This window comes from Crocodylus porosus, unplaced genomic scaffold, assembly GCF_001723895.1.
Source record: "Crocodylus porosus isolate Cpor-Errol unplaced genomic scaffold, CroPor_comp1, whole genome shotgun sequence".
Taxonomy (NCBI): domain Eukaryota; kingdom Metazoa; phylum Chordata; order Crocodylia; family Crocodylidae; genus Crocodylus; species Crocodylus porosus.
In genome coordinates, this window is record NW_017728935.1 from 5,140,895 (window position 1) to 5,155,914 (window position 15,020).

General features: G+C 49.6%; 1 protein-coding gene across 2 annotated transcripts; it reads left to right on the forward strand.

Annotated features, from left to right (window-relative positions):
* Window positions 1–1,026: 1,026 nt before the first annotated feature.
* Window positions 1,027–14,502, forward strand: ZNF76 (zinc finger protein 76). 2 transcript variants are annotated; one of them, XM_019546751.1, is made up of 14 exons: window positions 1,027–1,230; window positions 2,087–2,167; window positions 4,519–4,596; window positions 5,591–5,793; window positions 7,113–7,187; window positions 7,923–8,039; window positions 8,899–8,974; window positions 9,295–9,420; window positions 10,257–10,436; window positions 10,966–11,199; window positions 11,595–11,725; window positions 12,778–12,930; window positions 13,030–13,143; window positions 13,477–14,502. In XM_019546751.1, the coding sequence occupies exons 1-14, from the start codon at window positions 1,158–1,160 to the stop codon at window positions 13,579–13,581; spliced, it is 1,746 nt and encodes a 581-aa protein (XP_019402296.1). In that variant the 5' UTR covers window positions 1,027–1,157; the 3' UTR covers window positions 13,582–14,502. The 2 variants fall into 2 exon arrangements, with proteins under 2 accessions (XP_019402296.1, XP_019402297.1); XM_019546752.1 differs by lacking the exon at window positions 4,519–4,596.
* The last annotated feature ends 518 nt before the right edge of the window (window positions 14,503–15,020 follow it).

A 15,020-nucleotide genomic window follows, 5' to 3' on the forward strand; every position in this document is an offset into this window, starting at 1 on the left:
AGTGGTGCCAGGAGAAACATTGGCAACTGTGCAGACAGCAGAAACCGACCTTCCCTTGCATTCTTGTGAGGAAGTATTCTGGAATAGCTCCCTGAGCATTGCTGTTATTGTGGGCTGAGAGCGCTTTCTTCCACTTTAGCTTGAATCCGCTCTCAGGCAGGTTAAGCTAAACCAGGATCAACCGTTCTTAATATAGAATACATGTGCCCACGTGGGAAGATGTTCTGGAATAAGTTTATGCCACAATTTTCTGTTCTGGTTAATTTCCCCATAAAGACAGACCCTCAATGTTGATCCTTTCAGGCCAAGATCAGGGAATCTTGACAGAGGAATCTTGCTGTGCTGCTGCTTATACCCTGCCTACTCTGTAGGTGAAGAGAGGAAACCACCAGTCTCCTCCTCTGCTTGTAATAGATTCACTTAAAAGGAAGATCCTGAAGGATCTGCTTTTCAGTAGAAGCAAAAAGCCTGTTCCTGGGAAGGGTGCGAGTTAGAATATGAATGTAAAGAAAGGATGAAGATGTGTACGCATCTCCTTGATAAAGGATTTCCGTTACGTCCCAGCATATAGCAAAGTACACTTCCATTTGGTTGATTTGTCCCTTAAGACCTAAGGAGATGCTTGGTAAGAACTACATGAGATTGTTAAATAAATGGTCATTGCACCTGAAAAGAAAATGAGAATCTGTCAGCGCACTTGGCAATGAAGTTTTATTCCATTTATGGTCATAGCATCCTGCTGTGACCCACATGCTGCCAATTCACAGGCCGGATATTGAAAGGATCATGAGTGTGTTTGTCCTTACGGACTGCTTCCAGACATTAAAAAAAAGAAGTGCTTTACTGGAAGCGGCAGCTTGTTGCTTAGACCTAGCTCTGCAGCATCTGTATAGATTGGGTGCTTCAGCAGGGCTTTCTGGCACCTTTATTTAAAGCTGATTCAATCTATACAGATGTTGGGCAAGCCGGGTCCAACTAACACATTGCCTCTTCTGCACTAAAAAGAGCCTGTTTGGGGGACAATCTAGTTTGAAATGTTCTTTTCGTCTAAGGTTTGTAACAAGGCAGAAATCTCTTCGCCTCTTCCAGAAAGCCGCTTTGTAGGAGAGCGCTGATTAAAGTGAAGTTCATGTCTGAGGAGCACTCATCGTGGCATTATGGAGAGCTTGGGCCTACAAGCAGTGACCCTCACCGATGGGACGACAGCCTATATTCAGCAGGCCATCAAAGGTATGGGCTGCTGGGGCTGCAGAGCCTGCCCTTTGACGACTGGGTGTGTGATGCTGCAGAAAATTAGATCTGATGAAGTCGTCCATGTAGCGTGTTACCTGCTACTTGCCTTGTAGATTTGCTTGGGGTCAGGACCTTGTAGGTTCTGGTAGGTTCTTAACTCAGCCTTAGGGAAAATAACACGCACAAGAGCAAATGCATACAAAGGGTAGGGTTTACCCAGTAGCGGTAAGCACTCACCTATTATATGGGCTGCAATTCCTCACTCAGCCAAATCTTCCACTGAACTCAAGTTGGGAGTTTAGCATGTCTGAGGAGCATAGAGTAAACTTAGCACTAACACCTTTCTTACTCAGGTAATGAGCTAAGTGTTAGGTAGGGAGGGAGTATTGAAGTCAAAGGCAGTCCCCATCATTTATTCTGATCAGTTACTGGCTTGAGACTTAGCGATGAGACTACAGCATTTTTGCTCTGTTTCCTCCTCTTTGGTTAAAAAATTGGTGAAAGAACCTGTAGCCTATTTAAAAAAAAAAAAAAAAGTTATAGTTAAGATTCCTTTGCTGTGTTTCTTTCATACAGGCCACCTTCGAAGGGCAGAGGATGGGGGGCGTTATCTTCTCTCTGGCGTTTATAAAGATACCCATTACTGTATCTTTACTGTATCATTACTGTAGGACTTGTTATTATGTAGGTCTGTATTTCAGATCGCCCACTACTCTTTGTGATACTGGCCCATATAACTGTTTCTCTAAGAAGACCGGGCAAGAGGTTATGGAGGGACAGAACCATCCTGTGGGCAGGGAGGTTTATTAGTACTGCCATCAGTGATGACGATTTTCTTTTTAAAACCTTGCAGAAGAGAAGTTGATTGAAGGGCAAGTGATCGAGCTTGAGGATGGGACCACAGCTTATATCCATCAAGTGACAGTCCAGAAAGGTGAGGGCAGTTTGAATTCAGGAAGCATTTGGAATATCTCCTTGTTTTGTTAGAGTGCCATTGCTGATGTGACTCTAGACTCATCTCCTGTAAGCTCCCCCTGGAAGAGGGGAATGCAAGTGTAAAGCCCTTGACTTCCTGTGAAATTTGCAGTGAACTGACAAGCCGCCAAATGTACTGTTGATGTAAGCAGCGACAGGGGAAGAGAGTGGAGGATTTGGCCCCTGTAGTCCCTTGCCCAGTGTTTGTCATTTCACAAATCTAAAAATAAGTTCAGCAAACTGTGGTTTTCTGTGCAAGCTTGTCAGGTATGTGTGTCTGATGGGCAGTGTCCAGGCGTGATCTTTTTCAGCTGTGAAGAACCTGAAGCAACTCTTTCTTTACAGTTAAGGAGAGACTCTAGATTAGTCTCCAAAGAGGAGTTTTAGAAGCGACATCTCTCTCAGACTGGCTAGATCTCTTTGGTTTCCTGTCAGATTTGAAATGAGATGGAACTAACTTAGATGAGAGGTTATGGGAATTAGTTTCCTGTGGCTGGGCAGCAGGGGATAATCATCTTGTGCCAGCTGTGGTGAGGTGTTGTTGAAGAGATAACCGGCTCCTTTCACCCCACCATTGTCCCCCACAAGTTCCCTGTGAGCGACCTTTGCACCCTCTGCTATTTCAGGGACTGTTCACGACCCCACCCCAAGCCTTTCCTTCATGGTCCACTTCTTCCCGCACCAGAAGCCCCATTCTAAGCTCAACATAGGCGTTGTGTGCACCCATATCCTCTGCCTCCTTCATGTCAGAGGTTCTGTGTGATATCTGGAGTCCCGTGTCCAGTTTGGGGCTCCCCACTACAGAAAGGATGTGGACAAATTGAAGAGACTTCAACAGAGGGAAACAAAAATGGTTTGGGGCCTGGGGAATGTGACTTCTGAGGAGAGGCTGATGGAACTGGGGTTATTTAATCTGGAGAAGACAAGACTGAGGGGGGATTTGATATAAACCTTCAACTACCAAAAGGGGGTTCCAAAGAGGATGGAGCTGGTGACAGATGACAAAACAAGGAGCAGTGGGCTCAAGTTGCAGCTGAGGAAGTTTAGGTTAGACACTGGGGGAAAAACTTTCTCGCTAGGAAGGTAGTAAAGCACTGAAACAGGCTTCACAGAGAGGTTGTGGCATCTCTATCCTTGGAAGTTTTTAACACCTAGCTAGACAAAGCCTTGGCTGGGATGAGATGCATAGATGGCAGAAGGTCTGGGCTAATGGGGCTTAGCCCCCCACAAAACGCAGGCAGCGTGGGCACGGGCTCTGAGTGGCTGCAGGGGAGAGGGGCTGCTGCTGCACACGCCCCCATGGCCCTGCTCACCCCAGCCCCTGTCCCACTGCCTCACTGCAGAGGCCTTGATCTGCCCCCTTCCCCATGGCAGGCTTACTTGCTGATGGAGGGTGGTGCCTGCGCATGCGTGCCCTGAGTCCCCCCATATCCTATTTTCTTCCTCTGCCTATGATGAGGTAGTTGAGGATGGTCCTGCTTTGTGCAGAGGATTGGACTAGACGACCTCCTGAGTTCCTGTCCAACCCTAATTTTCTATGATTCTCTTCCCTGCCATGCTATAGTCCTACATTATCTCTCTCCATGTCCAGAGCCCCGTAGAAATCCTCATAGCTCCTGTTCCTGTATTCCTTCTTTTCCACGTTTGGGGTTTGGTTGTCTTGTCCTCTTCCCCCACATACACCACAGGGCCCTATTTTTCCCTTAGGCAGAGGACTTTGTGTTCATTTCCATTCCCCCATGCCTCCCTTTCTCTCCATACCAGGGTTGTGTGTGTGCGCCTCATTCCTCCCTCCCCTTATCAGTATTATTGTTTCTTGTCTGGATTATCAGATCAACTAGGAGGCCGGATAACTCTTGTTGTTATGCTTGAAAATCTTAATTGGGCTGTCGGAGGGAATGGTCAAGTTTCCATGTGTTCTCAAATGTCCCCTTTTCTGGGTTTTTGCTTTCTCACAAACCCATGGGGTTCTACTCACTGGTGCTTAGAGCATTTTGGGAAGAGTTAACCTTGATCAAATTAAGTGTCCAGAAGGTAAGTTGTGTTATCTCCAAAGAAACGTTGCTGAGTTGAGTGGAAGGTCTTTCAAGCTCAGTAGTTAGTTAACTGTGGCAGCGCTAAGCTGCATAGATAACCAGTGAATGCTGGATACTGTGGCAGGCTTTGAAAACCAGCAGGACACTTCTGAACTGAGCCCTTCTGAACAGTTACTGTGTATGGGGAGCTGAGTAGACTGACTCTCAGAGCTTGCAGTGAAATTCCTCGCCCCAGCCTGTGCTTTGTGTGTTTGGTGTTCTGTTCTTCCCCCAGAGTCTGTAGCTTTCGAAGATGGGCAGCCAGTTGTGTTGGAGGATGGCAGCATGGCGTATATACATACTGCCCCTAAAGGTAATCTGAATTCTTCTGTCTTCCCCCCAGTGTCTGACATCTGAGATGTTAAAATGTTACAGGTTTCTAAGACTGTCTGCCACTTGGATGGTAGGAACTGGGCAGAACACATAAGTGCCATCTTCAGAAAGACATCGATGTGGCTAGGGGATTGGTTATTGTTCAAAGAGAAAGGAAATAGTTCTCCAGGGCAGTGTTCAGCTGCTTTACCCATTAGATTGCTCCACGTAGAGGCTGTATCATTAGGCATCCAGACACAAGGGCCAAATGCTGTCCCATGGGCACTCAGAAGTTTGGCATTGAGCTTTTTAACCTGATAACCTTCTTTTAATGTAGCTCTTCTGTATGTAATTCCCTGGTTTTTTCTTTTAAAAGCAAGTTAAAAAAGAGGTCCTCCATTATATGATGGCACCTTCACACCATATGGGTCATCTGTGGTCAAGAATCTTTGGGTCTACTGCAGAGACTTCCCTCACTTAAGCTAACAGAGTTGCTGATGATAGTAGTAGTTTGTCACCCTCTTTGTGGGTCCATACTAGATATGAGACACAAACCTCTCCAGTGGGTTCTGCAGACAGTTGCTGGGGGCAGAGGAACGGTGAGGCAAATCTTGTGATCCATTCCAAAGTGGGGGACGATGATGTGGGTATAGGTCTTTTCTCCCCATTCTGGCTAAGCACAGTTCTTTCTGATCCCTTCCCTCCAACTTTCCAAGTCCTAGTCCTGGCTCTCATCCCTTCCAGTCCATCTTCCTTACCTAGACAGTCCCAGCCTTCACTTCTTGCCCTTCTCAGCCCCGCGGGAATGGGATTAATACTTCTAGTTTAAAAGTGGGATCTATTAGTAAAGCAGGTTTGATTTCTGAACTTACAGTGCCTTGTCCCTGAAGCTTTAGTCCTCCCTAAGTTACCAACTCTAAATGATCAAAAGCTAGACGAGCAGCAGTCAGCACACAGCAGCTCTACTACTGTTTGATCTTTGTGGTCCCTTTCAGAGGGTTACGACCCCAGCACCTTGGAAGCGGTTCAGCTGGAAGACGGCTCCACTGCCTACATCCATCGTCCCGTGATTATGCCAGCTGGCAGCACCATCCTGGCAGTGCAGGCGCAAACAGAGGTGGGCGAGTTGGCCGGGGAGGAGGAAGATGATGCCTTTGACACTGACACCATTAACGCACTCAAGCAGTACGCCAGCAAGGTGAGGGTGCCAACACAGCTGATTAGCTAGTAGGCAGGATATGACCTGTAGACCAAATCGGGACTGCCCAGGTCCTGTATTATGGCCTAGCTTTCTCCTCGCCTCTCACACAGTGAGGCACAATGAGCTCTGTACAGCTAGGCTAGTGTCTTATTGTTTTTATGCCTCACTGGATGTGACTTAATTTGATGCATCTGAATTCCCCTTAAAGTTTCAGCTGGATTTAGTGTTCTCATCTTCCTTCCTGCAGATATGATGTGGTCAGGTGCTATTAAATGCTACCTTGTTCTGCTCTGGAGGGGGCCGTCTTGCAGTAGTGGATGAAGGATATAGTTTATGGAGCATATTTTGATTCCAGAGCAGAGTAAGATCCTGCTCTAGATTGCTTTTAGGCTGCATTATTTTCTGATCAACTGCCTCTTTCACAAACAGCTTAGCTCACAGAAGCTCCATGTCCCAGCCTTTATAGTAAAATGTACCACTGATACCCTGGCACTAAGGTCATAGCTTATTTTTCCTCTCACCTCTTTACACAGTGGAGTCTGTCTTGTTTAATATCATCAGTCACCTTCAAGGGAATATCATACAGCCAAGTCCACAAAGTCAGAAATGCTGTGGTGGGGTGAACAGAAGTGGGGCTAACACCCTGTGGGTGCCATAGCTGCTGTGATAGCAGGGCTGGCTTGCAAGGGGTTGGTCCCATCATTACTTGCCCCACCCCTGGAGGTGCATCACCTGGCCCATGGGGCTGAATGTTTTTCAGCCTGGTCTAAGCAATAAGGAATCCTAATCTTCCCCAGTAGAAATAATTAGTGATGTGACACACTTCTCTCCACTAAGGATTGTTGGTTTGTAATACTCCAGGTGAGAAGGAGGGAAGGTGTTTCTTGTCAGTGGTGGCTTTCAGTCATGACCCTAACATCCATTGTCTATTCAGGCCCCAACAGCTGCTCTGCCTAAGTGGCTGTGTGTACTGCTGCACCTAGCTTGCAGTGCTTCCTCTTATTGCGAGTGGTCTCCATTTGAAGCAGTGGGTGTTGGGACCTGTCATCTTCCTGAAGTTCACGTTCAAAATAATAATAATGTGGGTAGCAGTAACAAGTTCCCTTTGTGCTTGGCCCTCATGCTTCCAGGAACATTTCAAAGTAACAGCATCTGGACCAAGTTGCAACCCTTCCTACTGTGATGAGACCAAAAGCAGCATTGGATCCACTGTGCAGTGCTGGGATAAGTGTGTCATTGCGTAGGCCTCAGTCACCTGTTCTGTGCTGTGCAAGTAGGCGCAAGGACAAGGACATGCAAATTTTCTTTGCTTGCAGGTCTCTGAGGTCGACGAGGGAGTTGCTAGCATCTGCCACTTGAAGCCAGAGGAGCCGAACAATGCCCCTTCTCAGGTTTGGACTTTGCAGTTGGACTTTTCCCTGGCTCATTTGAGGCTGAGCTCTATCCCATCACCTCTCCAGTTCTGGTCACAACCTGTGAGAGGGACCCTGTGTGTGCCGGGTTTGATTTAGCAACCCAAAATGACAATTTTGGTCAATTCCACATCCTTCTAGAACTGCCTTCTGCTTCCATCTGCCTGTTTCTAGTACGTGGCTATTTTGTATCATGCAACTCTTAAGCTCGCAGATTCATCCTGCAGGTATATTAGTCCAGACTCATAGTCTCTTTGTCTTCTCGGCAAAACTAATGATATTAATTTCCCCTTCCAAAAAATGACATGCATTGGGAAAACAGGCTTGGAGAATTTTGCCAGGCTGAAATTTAGGATGGTCAGCATTACTTCCTCATGCAGCTCATAGCATAGTACTAAATAATGCAAGTAAAATTTAGCCTTTCCATAGCACTTTGGATAGATTTTCAAAGCCCTTTTCAACCTGATCGTGAAGTTCTTGCAACACTTGTGTAAGGTGGATAAGTATTATCTACCTAGTTTATAATGAGTGGACTGGAGCCCAGAGAAATGAAATGATCTGTGCACAGTGTGCTGGAAACTAGAACCTGGAAACCTGGCTCCAATTGCCCTGATCTAAGCGCTGGCTTGCACTGTGTGTGTGCAGATCCATCTGGACTCAGCAAGGACCAGTGTGGTTGCTCTTTTGGTTTAGCTTTTTTGTGTCTTGTGGCAGGATCTGCAGGAAGAGGAAGTGCGCAGCAATGGGAAGGGGCAGCAGGTCGGTGACAGAGCCTTTCGCTGCGGGTACAAAGGCTGTGGCCGTCTCTACACCACAGCCCACCATTTAAAGGTAAGCCAGCTAAAGATACACCCAAGCTTTCATCCTGCACCCTACCCCATCCCAGAGTGATGACTCAGAGTGCTGCCCTATGGGATATACAGACTTGAACCAAGGAGGAAAGAGGCCAGGATCCTTATAGAAAAAGTGTGTCGCTCTCAGTGATGTCTTCTAGCCATCTGGGGAGCTGAATTCAGCTTTCAAGGATTTGGAGGAAGACAGGTGCCTTGAGGAGAGAGGTTGAACTCTCTTCCCCACGCCCTTTCTGGGTCCCAGTGAGACAGTCAGCCCATCCCTCTTTGAGCTGTGGCAGGCTGCCAAGCTGCATTGCTTCCAACGCAGAGCTGAGCAGCACCAGTGTCTGCTCTAGCTGTAAGATGGATCTGCTTCCTTGTCACACACAATAAACACTTTTTTTCCTGCTGCGAGCAAGTCTCTTCACATAGAACAGAGCAGCTAGATGGGGCTTTATCCAGACTAGAATAAAAGGTTGTGTTTTAAAAATGTAGGAGCTGATTTGTTGTGTTTTTACCATGTGTTCCTTGGTCTCTTGCCAAGAGTTGTCCCAGCCAGCCAACATGGTAAAATCTTGACCCTGTTAGTGTCAGGGTTTTAACACGTGTTGGCAAATCCATTTTCAAATTACACCTTTTATTGAAGTCCAGATGTGTCCCAACAAACCCAGTAACTAGGGGGGGTGAGGGCATGGAAGAAGTCCTCACATTTGCTTGGTGTGAGGACAGACATGGCAGCTTGGGCTTAGGGTGGCAGAAGGGTCCCAACGTGCTCCCTGCCTTATCCCCCTTTTCAGTGCCCCCTTCAGCCCACTTAAATCATGACTTTGCATTGGATATCTGTCCTCTCTCTCCAGGTGCACGAGCGAGCCCACACAGGTGACAGGCCATACAGGTGTGATTTCCCCAGCTGTGGGAAAGCATTCGCCACAGGTAAGAGTTGTCAGTCCCTCGTCAGGGGGCTCGGTTCTGTGTTTCCACCAGGAAAAACAGAAGCTTTGTTTTTCAAGCCTGGTCAGAAAGGCCCTGCGTGTAGTTAGTGACTCCATTTACTGTGTTAAGATGAAAAATTAACTGGACCGTGCTCAGGTTTGAACCTGGATTTTCAGGCAGGCCAGGAGGACCATTTCTTGCAGTTTCCAGGCCTTGGAGAAAGACCGACTACGATCCATAGACTGCCAAATTCTTTCTGTCTGTCATGTTATCTGCAGCTGATTGTAGCACTAACTGCATGTGGCCTCTTTCCCCCTCAGGGTACGGGCTGAAGAGCCATGTGAGAACGCACACGGGTGAGAAGCCTTACAAGTGTCCAGAAGACACATGCAGCAAAGCTTTCAAAACCTCTGGGGACCTGCAGAAACACACCCGGACACACACAGGTGGGCAGCATCACTGCAGGGCAAGAGAGCTGAGCTCCCCACCAAGATGGGCACAGCAGCAGGTGCTCTCCACTGCCCTCTGATTTGCATCTCTGTGTGCTCACGCCCTGGCTGAAGGTCCTGCGTCCTTAGTATCTCAGTGCAAGTCTGCCCTGGTCTCGTCTTCAGACGTAATGAGGAAGAAGCAATAGCCACCTCAGCCATTCCCTCTAATGCATGTTAACAAGCAGGGCAGTCAAAAGAGCTTGGGTCTCAGTCCTTTTCCAGCAGAACATGGCTGCAATTGGCAGCCTTGTCAGAGGCTGAATTGGCCCTGGGGAAGTGTCCGAGGCAGGCACCAAGCAGTGGCATGCGTTTCCAGTCCCTTGTTTCTGCCCGTTTGCTGTGTCCAGTTCAAGCCTGACTGTTGAGGTGCCTAAAGGGCATGGGATGGAGGGGACTCTTCAATGTAGCAGACAGAATAAGGAGGTCTGAATCTCTGTTTCAGCTCCCGTGGTGTCAAGGTCATAGGATCATGGGAAAGTAGGGCTGGAGGGGACCTCACAGGGTCATCTTGTCCAGCCCCTGCTCAAGGCAGGATCATTCCTGACTAAACCATCCTGACTAAATGTCTCTCCAACCAGCTCTTGAAAATTTTCAGGGATGTAGATTCCCTCACTTCTCCAGGAAGCCTGTTCCAGTGCTCACGTACCCTCCAAGTCAGAAAGTTCCTCCACATCTCCAACCTAATTTTCCTCTGCTGCAGCCTGAGGCCACTACTTCTAGTCCTGTCCCCTACTTAAGTGTCCTCCTTGCTTCCCAGAAACCTCATGGTGCCTTTCTTGGTGTTGGTACAGGCGAGCGCCCCTTCAAATGCCCCTTCGAAGGCTGTGGTCGCTCCTTCACCACCTCCAACATTCGGAAGGTCCATGTCCGGACACACACAGGGGAGCGCCCATACCTGTGTCCCGAGCCCAGCTGTGGGAGAGGGTTCACCAGTGCCACCAACTACAAGAATCACATGAGGATCCACACAGGTAAGGGGGGCAGAGGGAACAGCTCTCCATTCCCTAGTAAAATAGCTAAAGCTCTCCAAGAAAGCAGCAGACGCCCAGCAGACCTGCTGGTGAATGTGGCCTTCGCTCTGATCCTGTCACTCAGCAGGTCTCATGTTTTCCACAATACAAACCTCATGCCTTTTTCAGGAAAAAGCTGTGCACGTGCACTTTATATGGAGGAACCCAAGCATTTTGTAACCCTGCCAGTCCCCCAGTATGCTTGTAACCACCCTGTCAAGCTTAACTCTGTCTAACAGAGGTGTGCATGATGAGAGAATCTCTGGTCAGCATTTTCCAGGCAGACAGATTTGGTCTGAACACAGGAAGGTACAGTCTCCTGGATTCCATTCCTGGCTCTGTCACTAACTCTCTGGTTGGCCTTAATCACATCTTGCCTCCTTGTGCCTCGTGGCCCCGTTGGTATGGTCAGGATGAGGCTGATGCAGCTCAGGCAAAACTTAAGTGCTGTGGCACCTCCCTACTGCGTGTCTGCCCTTTCTGCCCCCAGGAGAGAAGCCATACATGTGCACGGTGCCAGGCTGTGGGAAGCGCTTCACAGAGTACTCCAGCCTGTACAAGCATCACGTGGTGCACACACACTGCAAGCCCTACACCTGCAATAGCTGCGGGAAGACCTACCGCCAGACCTCCACACTGGCCATGCACAAGCGCAGCACCCACGGCGAGCTGGAGGCCACCGAGGAGAGCGAGCAGGCCCTCTACGAGCAGCAGCAGCTGGAAGGTGAGTGTGACCCCTTCCCTGTTAATCACTCTGGGCTCAGGTTAGATAGTACAGCAAATTAATGGCTCCAGAGACTGGGCCTGCAGGTGTCACTCAGACACAGCTTTGAGCCTAAGGCCTCACTCATGGACCTGACTGTTGCCACAGGTAGAGGATGAATCCTGCAGCCTGGGTTTGGTGGCTCCTCTTCAAACCTAGCTCTGACCACCAAGAAAGAAACTCCCCAGCCCCACCTCCCAGCCTAGTGTCCTGCCACTGTTATTATGGTCCCACGCTCCTGTTTGCTGCATTGTCCCATCCCTTCAATAATGGATGTCATAGAGAAGGTACCACATCTGGTGCCACATTACCAAGCATGGCCGCATCACTGACGCTTCCCTTCCCTTCTGCCCAAGCTGCCGAGAAGGGCCCCTCACCAAAACGCCGACATATTGCTTTCCTATCAGAGGAAGAGGAGGAGGAAGAGGAAGAGGAGGACAGTACGCCTACCCCAGTGTCACTCATCACCCAAGATGGGACACAGCAGGTACAGAGACTAGGACTATCCAGAGGCTGGAGTGTGGTGACTAGTGTTGGTCCTACCTTGGCCACTCATGTGCATTCATCATCCTCTGGTGCAAATATTGTGGCTTTAAGTAGAGAGGGTTGGGTCCTTGGTTTGGGGTGTGCAGTGTGTGCTGGGCTTCATCTTAGCTTTCACCTTGGAGCTGTCTTCTGCTGAGAGAAGAAGCTGTGTGGGCAGCAATAGGTGCAGCCATTAGTCAGGGACAGAGGCAGAGCAGCTACACCTACAGCCTCAAGAGAAGGGGACACTACCGCTAGACAAGACTTTACATGTGCTCTGAGCACGTGTCCCTTGGGAACTAAACAGCCTCACATTTGCTGTAGCCTTTTGGGCAGTCATCAGATGGCAGCACCTTTCAGTTTCTGCTGAGGTTGGCTGGGTTTGGTCATTATGTTTTTGTAGTATGTAAATGACACCCCAGCAGCCAGTCACCACTTCCACCTGCCGTGCTTGTGAAGCAGCCAGCCGCTGCAGGGCCTGCAAACTGAATGTAAGAGCCGTTTCTGCAGCACAAGTTTAAGGAAGCAATGGCTTCTCAGTTCCCTTGTTACTAGGGTGCCACAAAAATGAAATGAGCTGCCCCCACGAGCAGGGTGGGAGGGGTCTGTGGTCAAGTGGTTTCAGCTGGAGGTCACAGAGAGGACTCCTGGGTTGCATTCCCAGATGTAGGATTGACTCTGCCTTTGGTCTTATGAAAGTTGCTTCACCTCTCAGTGTCTTGGATGTGTATCTGTAAAATGAGTAATGAGATGTCTCCACTTGCTGGGAGCCTGAGAAGGACCCAACCCTCTCTATTTAAAGCCACAATATTTGCACCATTTGCTGCTAAAATGAGGAATTGCTGGCACAGAAGGCAGTAGAGAAAAGGAAGGTGCTGGCAATGCCAGTAAGTGGAAGAATGTCTGGGTCTGGCTTCTCAGTCCTCACTCCAGAAGCCCCTTTGTTCTCCCTCTTGGGTGTCAGTCTCACCCCATGGACCTGTCAGAGGCTGACCTTCTGTTTCGCCCTCCCAGGTCAGTCTGTCCCATGAGGACCTACAGGTGCTGGGCAGCGCAATCAGCATGGTGACACAGGGCGGGACCATCACCGTGCCACAGGGAGACCTCGCAGCTTCCGGCACACACACTGTGACTGTGGTCAGTGCAGACGGCACCGAGGCACAGCCGGTAGGAGCGGGAGTGGAGCCTTCCCGATTCCTCACTTGGAATACTCTGCCTGGGGCACGTTGCTTGTAAATGGATTTATTTTTGCCTTGTATCTTCCAGATTACAATAGTCGCCCCCGGGGCTGTCCTGTCTGAAGAGTCGGCTATAGCTTCTCTCCATCATCAGCAGGTGGCATTGCTAGCGACTGCCAGTGGCACTCATATTGCAGTGCAGGTACTGTCTCAGAACCAGGCCGGGCCTGAGCCCTGTTCTCTGTGCACCTGACTCTACCCAGATCCCCCTTCCATTCTCTTTACTGCATCTCTGCTTGGTGGCTGTACTGCATGCATTACTCATGGCAAGCGTGAGAGCATGCAGCACACCATAACGCCTCTCCTGCACCCTTCTCCCTACCCCAGCACCTGTGTTCCTCTCTGCTGTGTTTCCCCAGCACTCATGTTCCTCTTTCAACCACTTTTCTTTCCCTTTCACCCCTTCATTCTGCCCCAGCCTCTCATGGATTGTTTAAGAGAATGAAGTTGTGTGCGTCTTTCCTCCCCTCTGTAGCTGGAAGAGCAGCAAAGCCTGGAGGAGGCCATCAGCATGGCAACAGCAGCAATGCAACAGGAGACTGTGACACTGGGCACAGCTGTGTCTGAGAACGGGTGCTGAGGCTGCACTGATGTATGCATAGACAGGCTCGTGCTGAGCCAGGGCAGCCGGTGACTGGACTCTTGTTTTTGGGTGGGGATTTCCCCTGCCAGTTGCTGCGCAGAAGACAAACCGCAGTGTGCAAATACAAGGAGGGGTCCATGCTGTCTCTTACCTGCACCTGGCCGGGTTACCTGGCAGCCCGTGAGAGCACATGCAGAGAGGTCTGGGCTGCCTTGGGATCCTTTTTAAAGGACTTGCCCATGAATATCTAGGACATCTTTCTAAGAAGCACCAAAACTGTCCTGGGATCCAAGCTGTAGCTCGAGGATGAACCTGCTCACTCTCCATGGCGAAGGACCTTCCCTAGGCCTGACGAGGAGGAACCTCTTATCCCATTGTTAACTTGTTTGTGGCCAGGATTTCCAAGGTGTGCTGTTCTTCCGCCCTGTGCATGGAGCCGCAGAGATCCCAGCAGCAAGGGCCAAGGGGAGGCAGCCAGTGGTTCAGTGGCTCCTGCAGTCTTACCCCAAAGCCTGTAGGAATGGGCACATGGTCTGAGCACCCCCACCCCCTTCCCCTCCTGGGAAATTCCTGCACAAGTGGCAAGTAGGCAGCATCTGCACCCAAGCAATAAAGCACCATCAAAGCACCCCAGGCTGTCCCAGTCCCAGTGTTTTGAGCGGTGATATCCCCACCCCCCCACGCTGGAAGTCAGTCTGTCCCCAGCATGTAGAGGCAAAACCCCATCAACTTGGCTGCCACAGCCCTGTCCCCACATCACCCATTTTTGACTGAATGGCCAAGTTACAGATTCTGCTGCTGTGGGGCAGGCCCAAGCACTCCCTCAGTGTGAGCACACCAACACTTCTCTGGGACTGAGCTGGGCTGAGTTGGTACATAATGACTTGGAATGAAACAGATTAAAGTTTTTATATCCTTTCCCTGCTCACTCGTCCCATCCCTAGAGCCTGCAGGAGGCAGGAGCTGGCTCACTGCCTGTTTAACAGAGCTCCTAAATATCCATCCTTCTCTTCCTTCCTCGGCATTAAAGGTCTCCAGACTGCTGAGGCACTGACCAATGTGCCAGGGCCTCAGCACTAGGGGATGTGAATGCGGGCGGGTACACGCAGCTGGACAGCCCTGCCCGAGCATCCCATGAGCCACTCAGTGTGCTCTGATCATCTAAGTCTGGGCAGGTCTAGTTGGAGACGGGAAAGGTCTCTTCCCTAGGGTGCTGAACCTCATTTTCTGTCCCTGCCCTTGGACTGAAACTGTTACACTTCTCTTCCCCCTGCCACCTCCATAACAGGAATTTCTGTTCCCCCCCCTCTGATGATACCCTGCCTTGTACCCATTCATTTGTTTTCTGTCTCCCGCAGCGGGCATGGTCCTGGTCATTGTAGTTCCTCACTGATCAAGTCTATCCTTCACAATGCACTGAGGCAGAGCTAGATTTT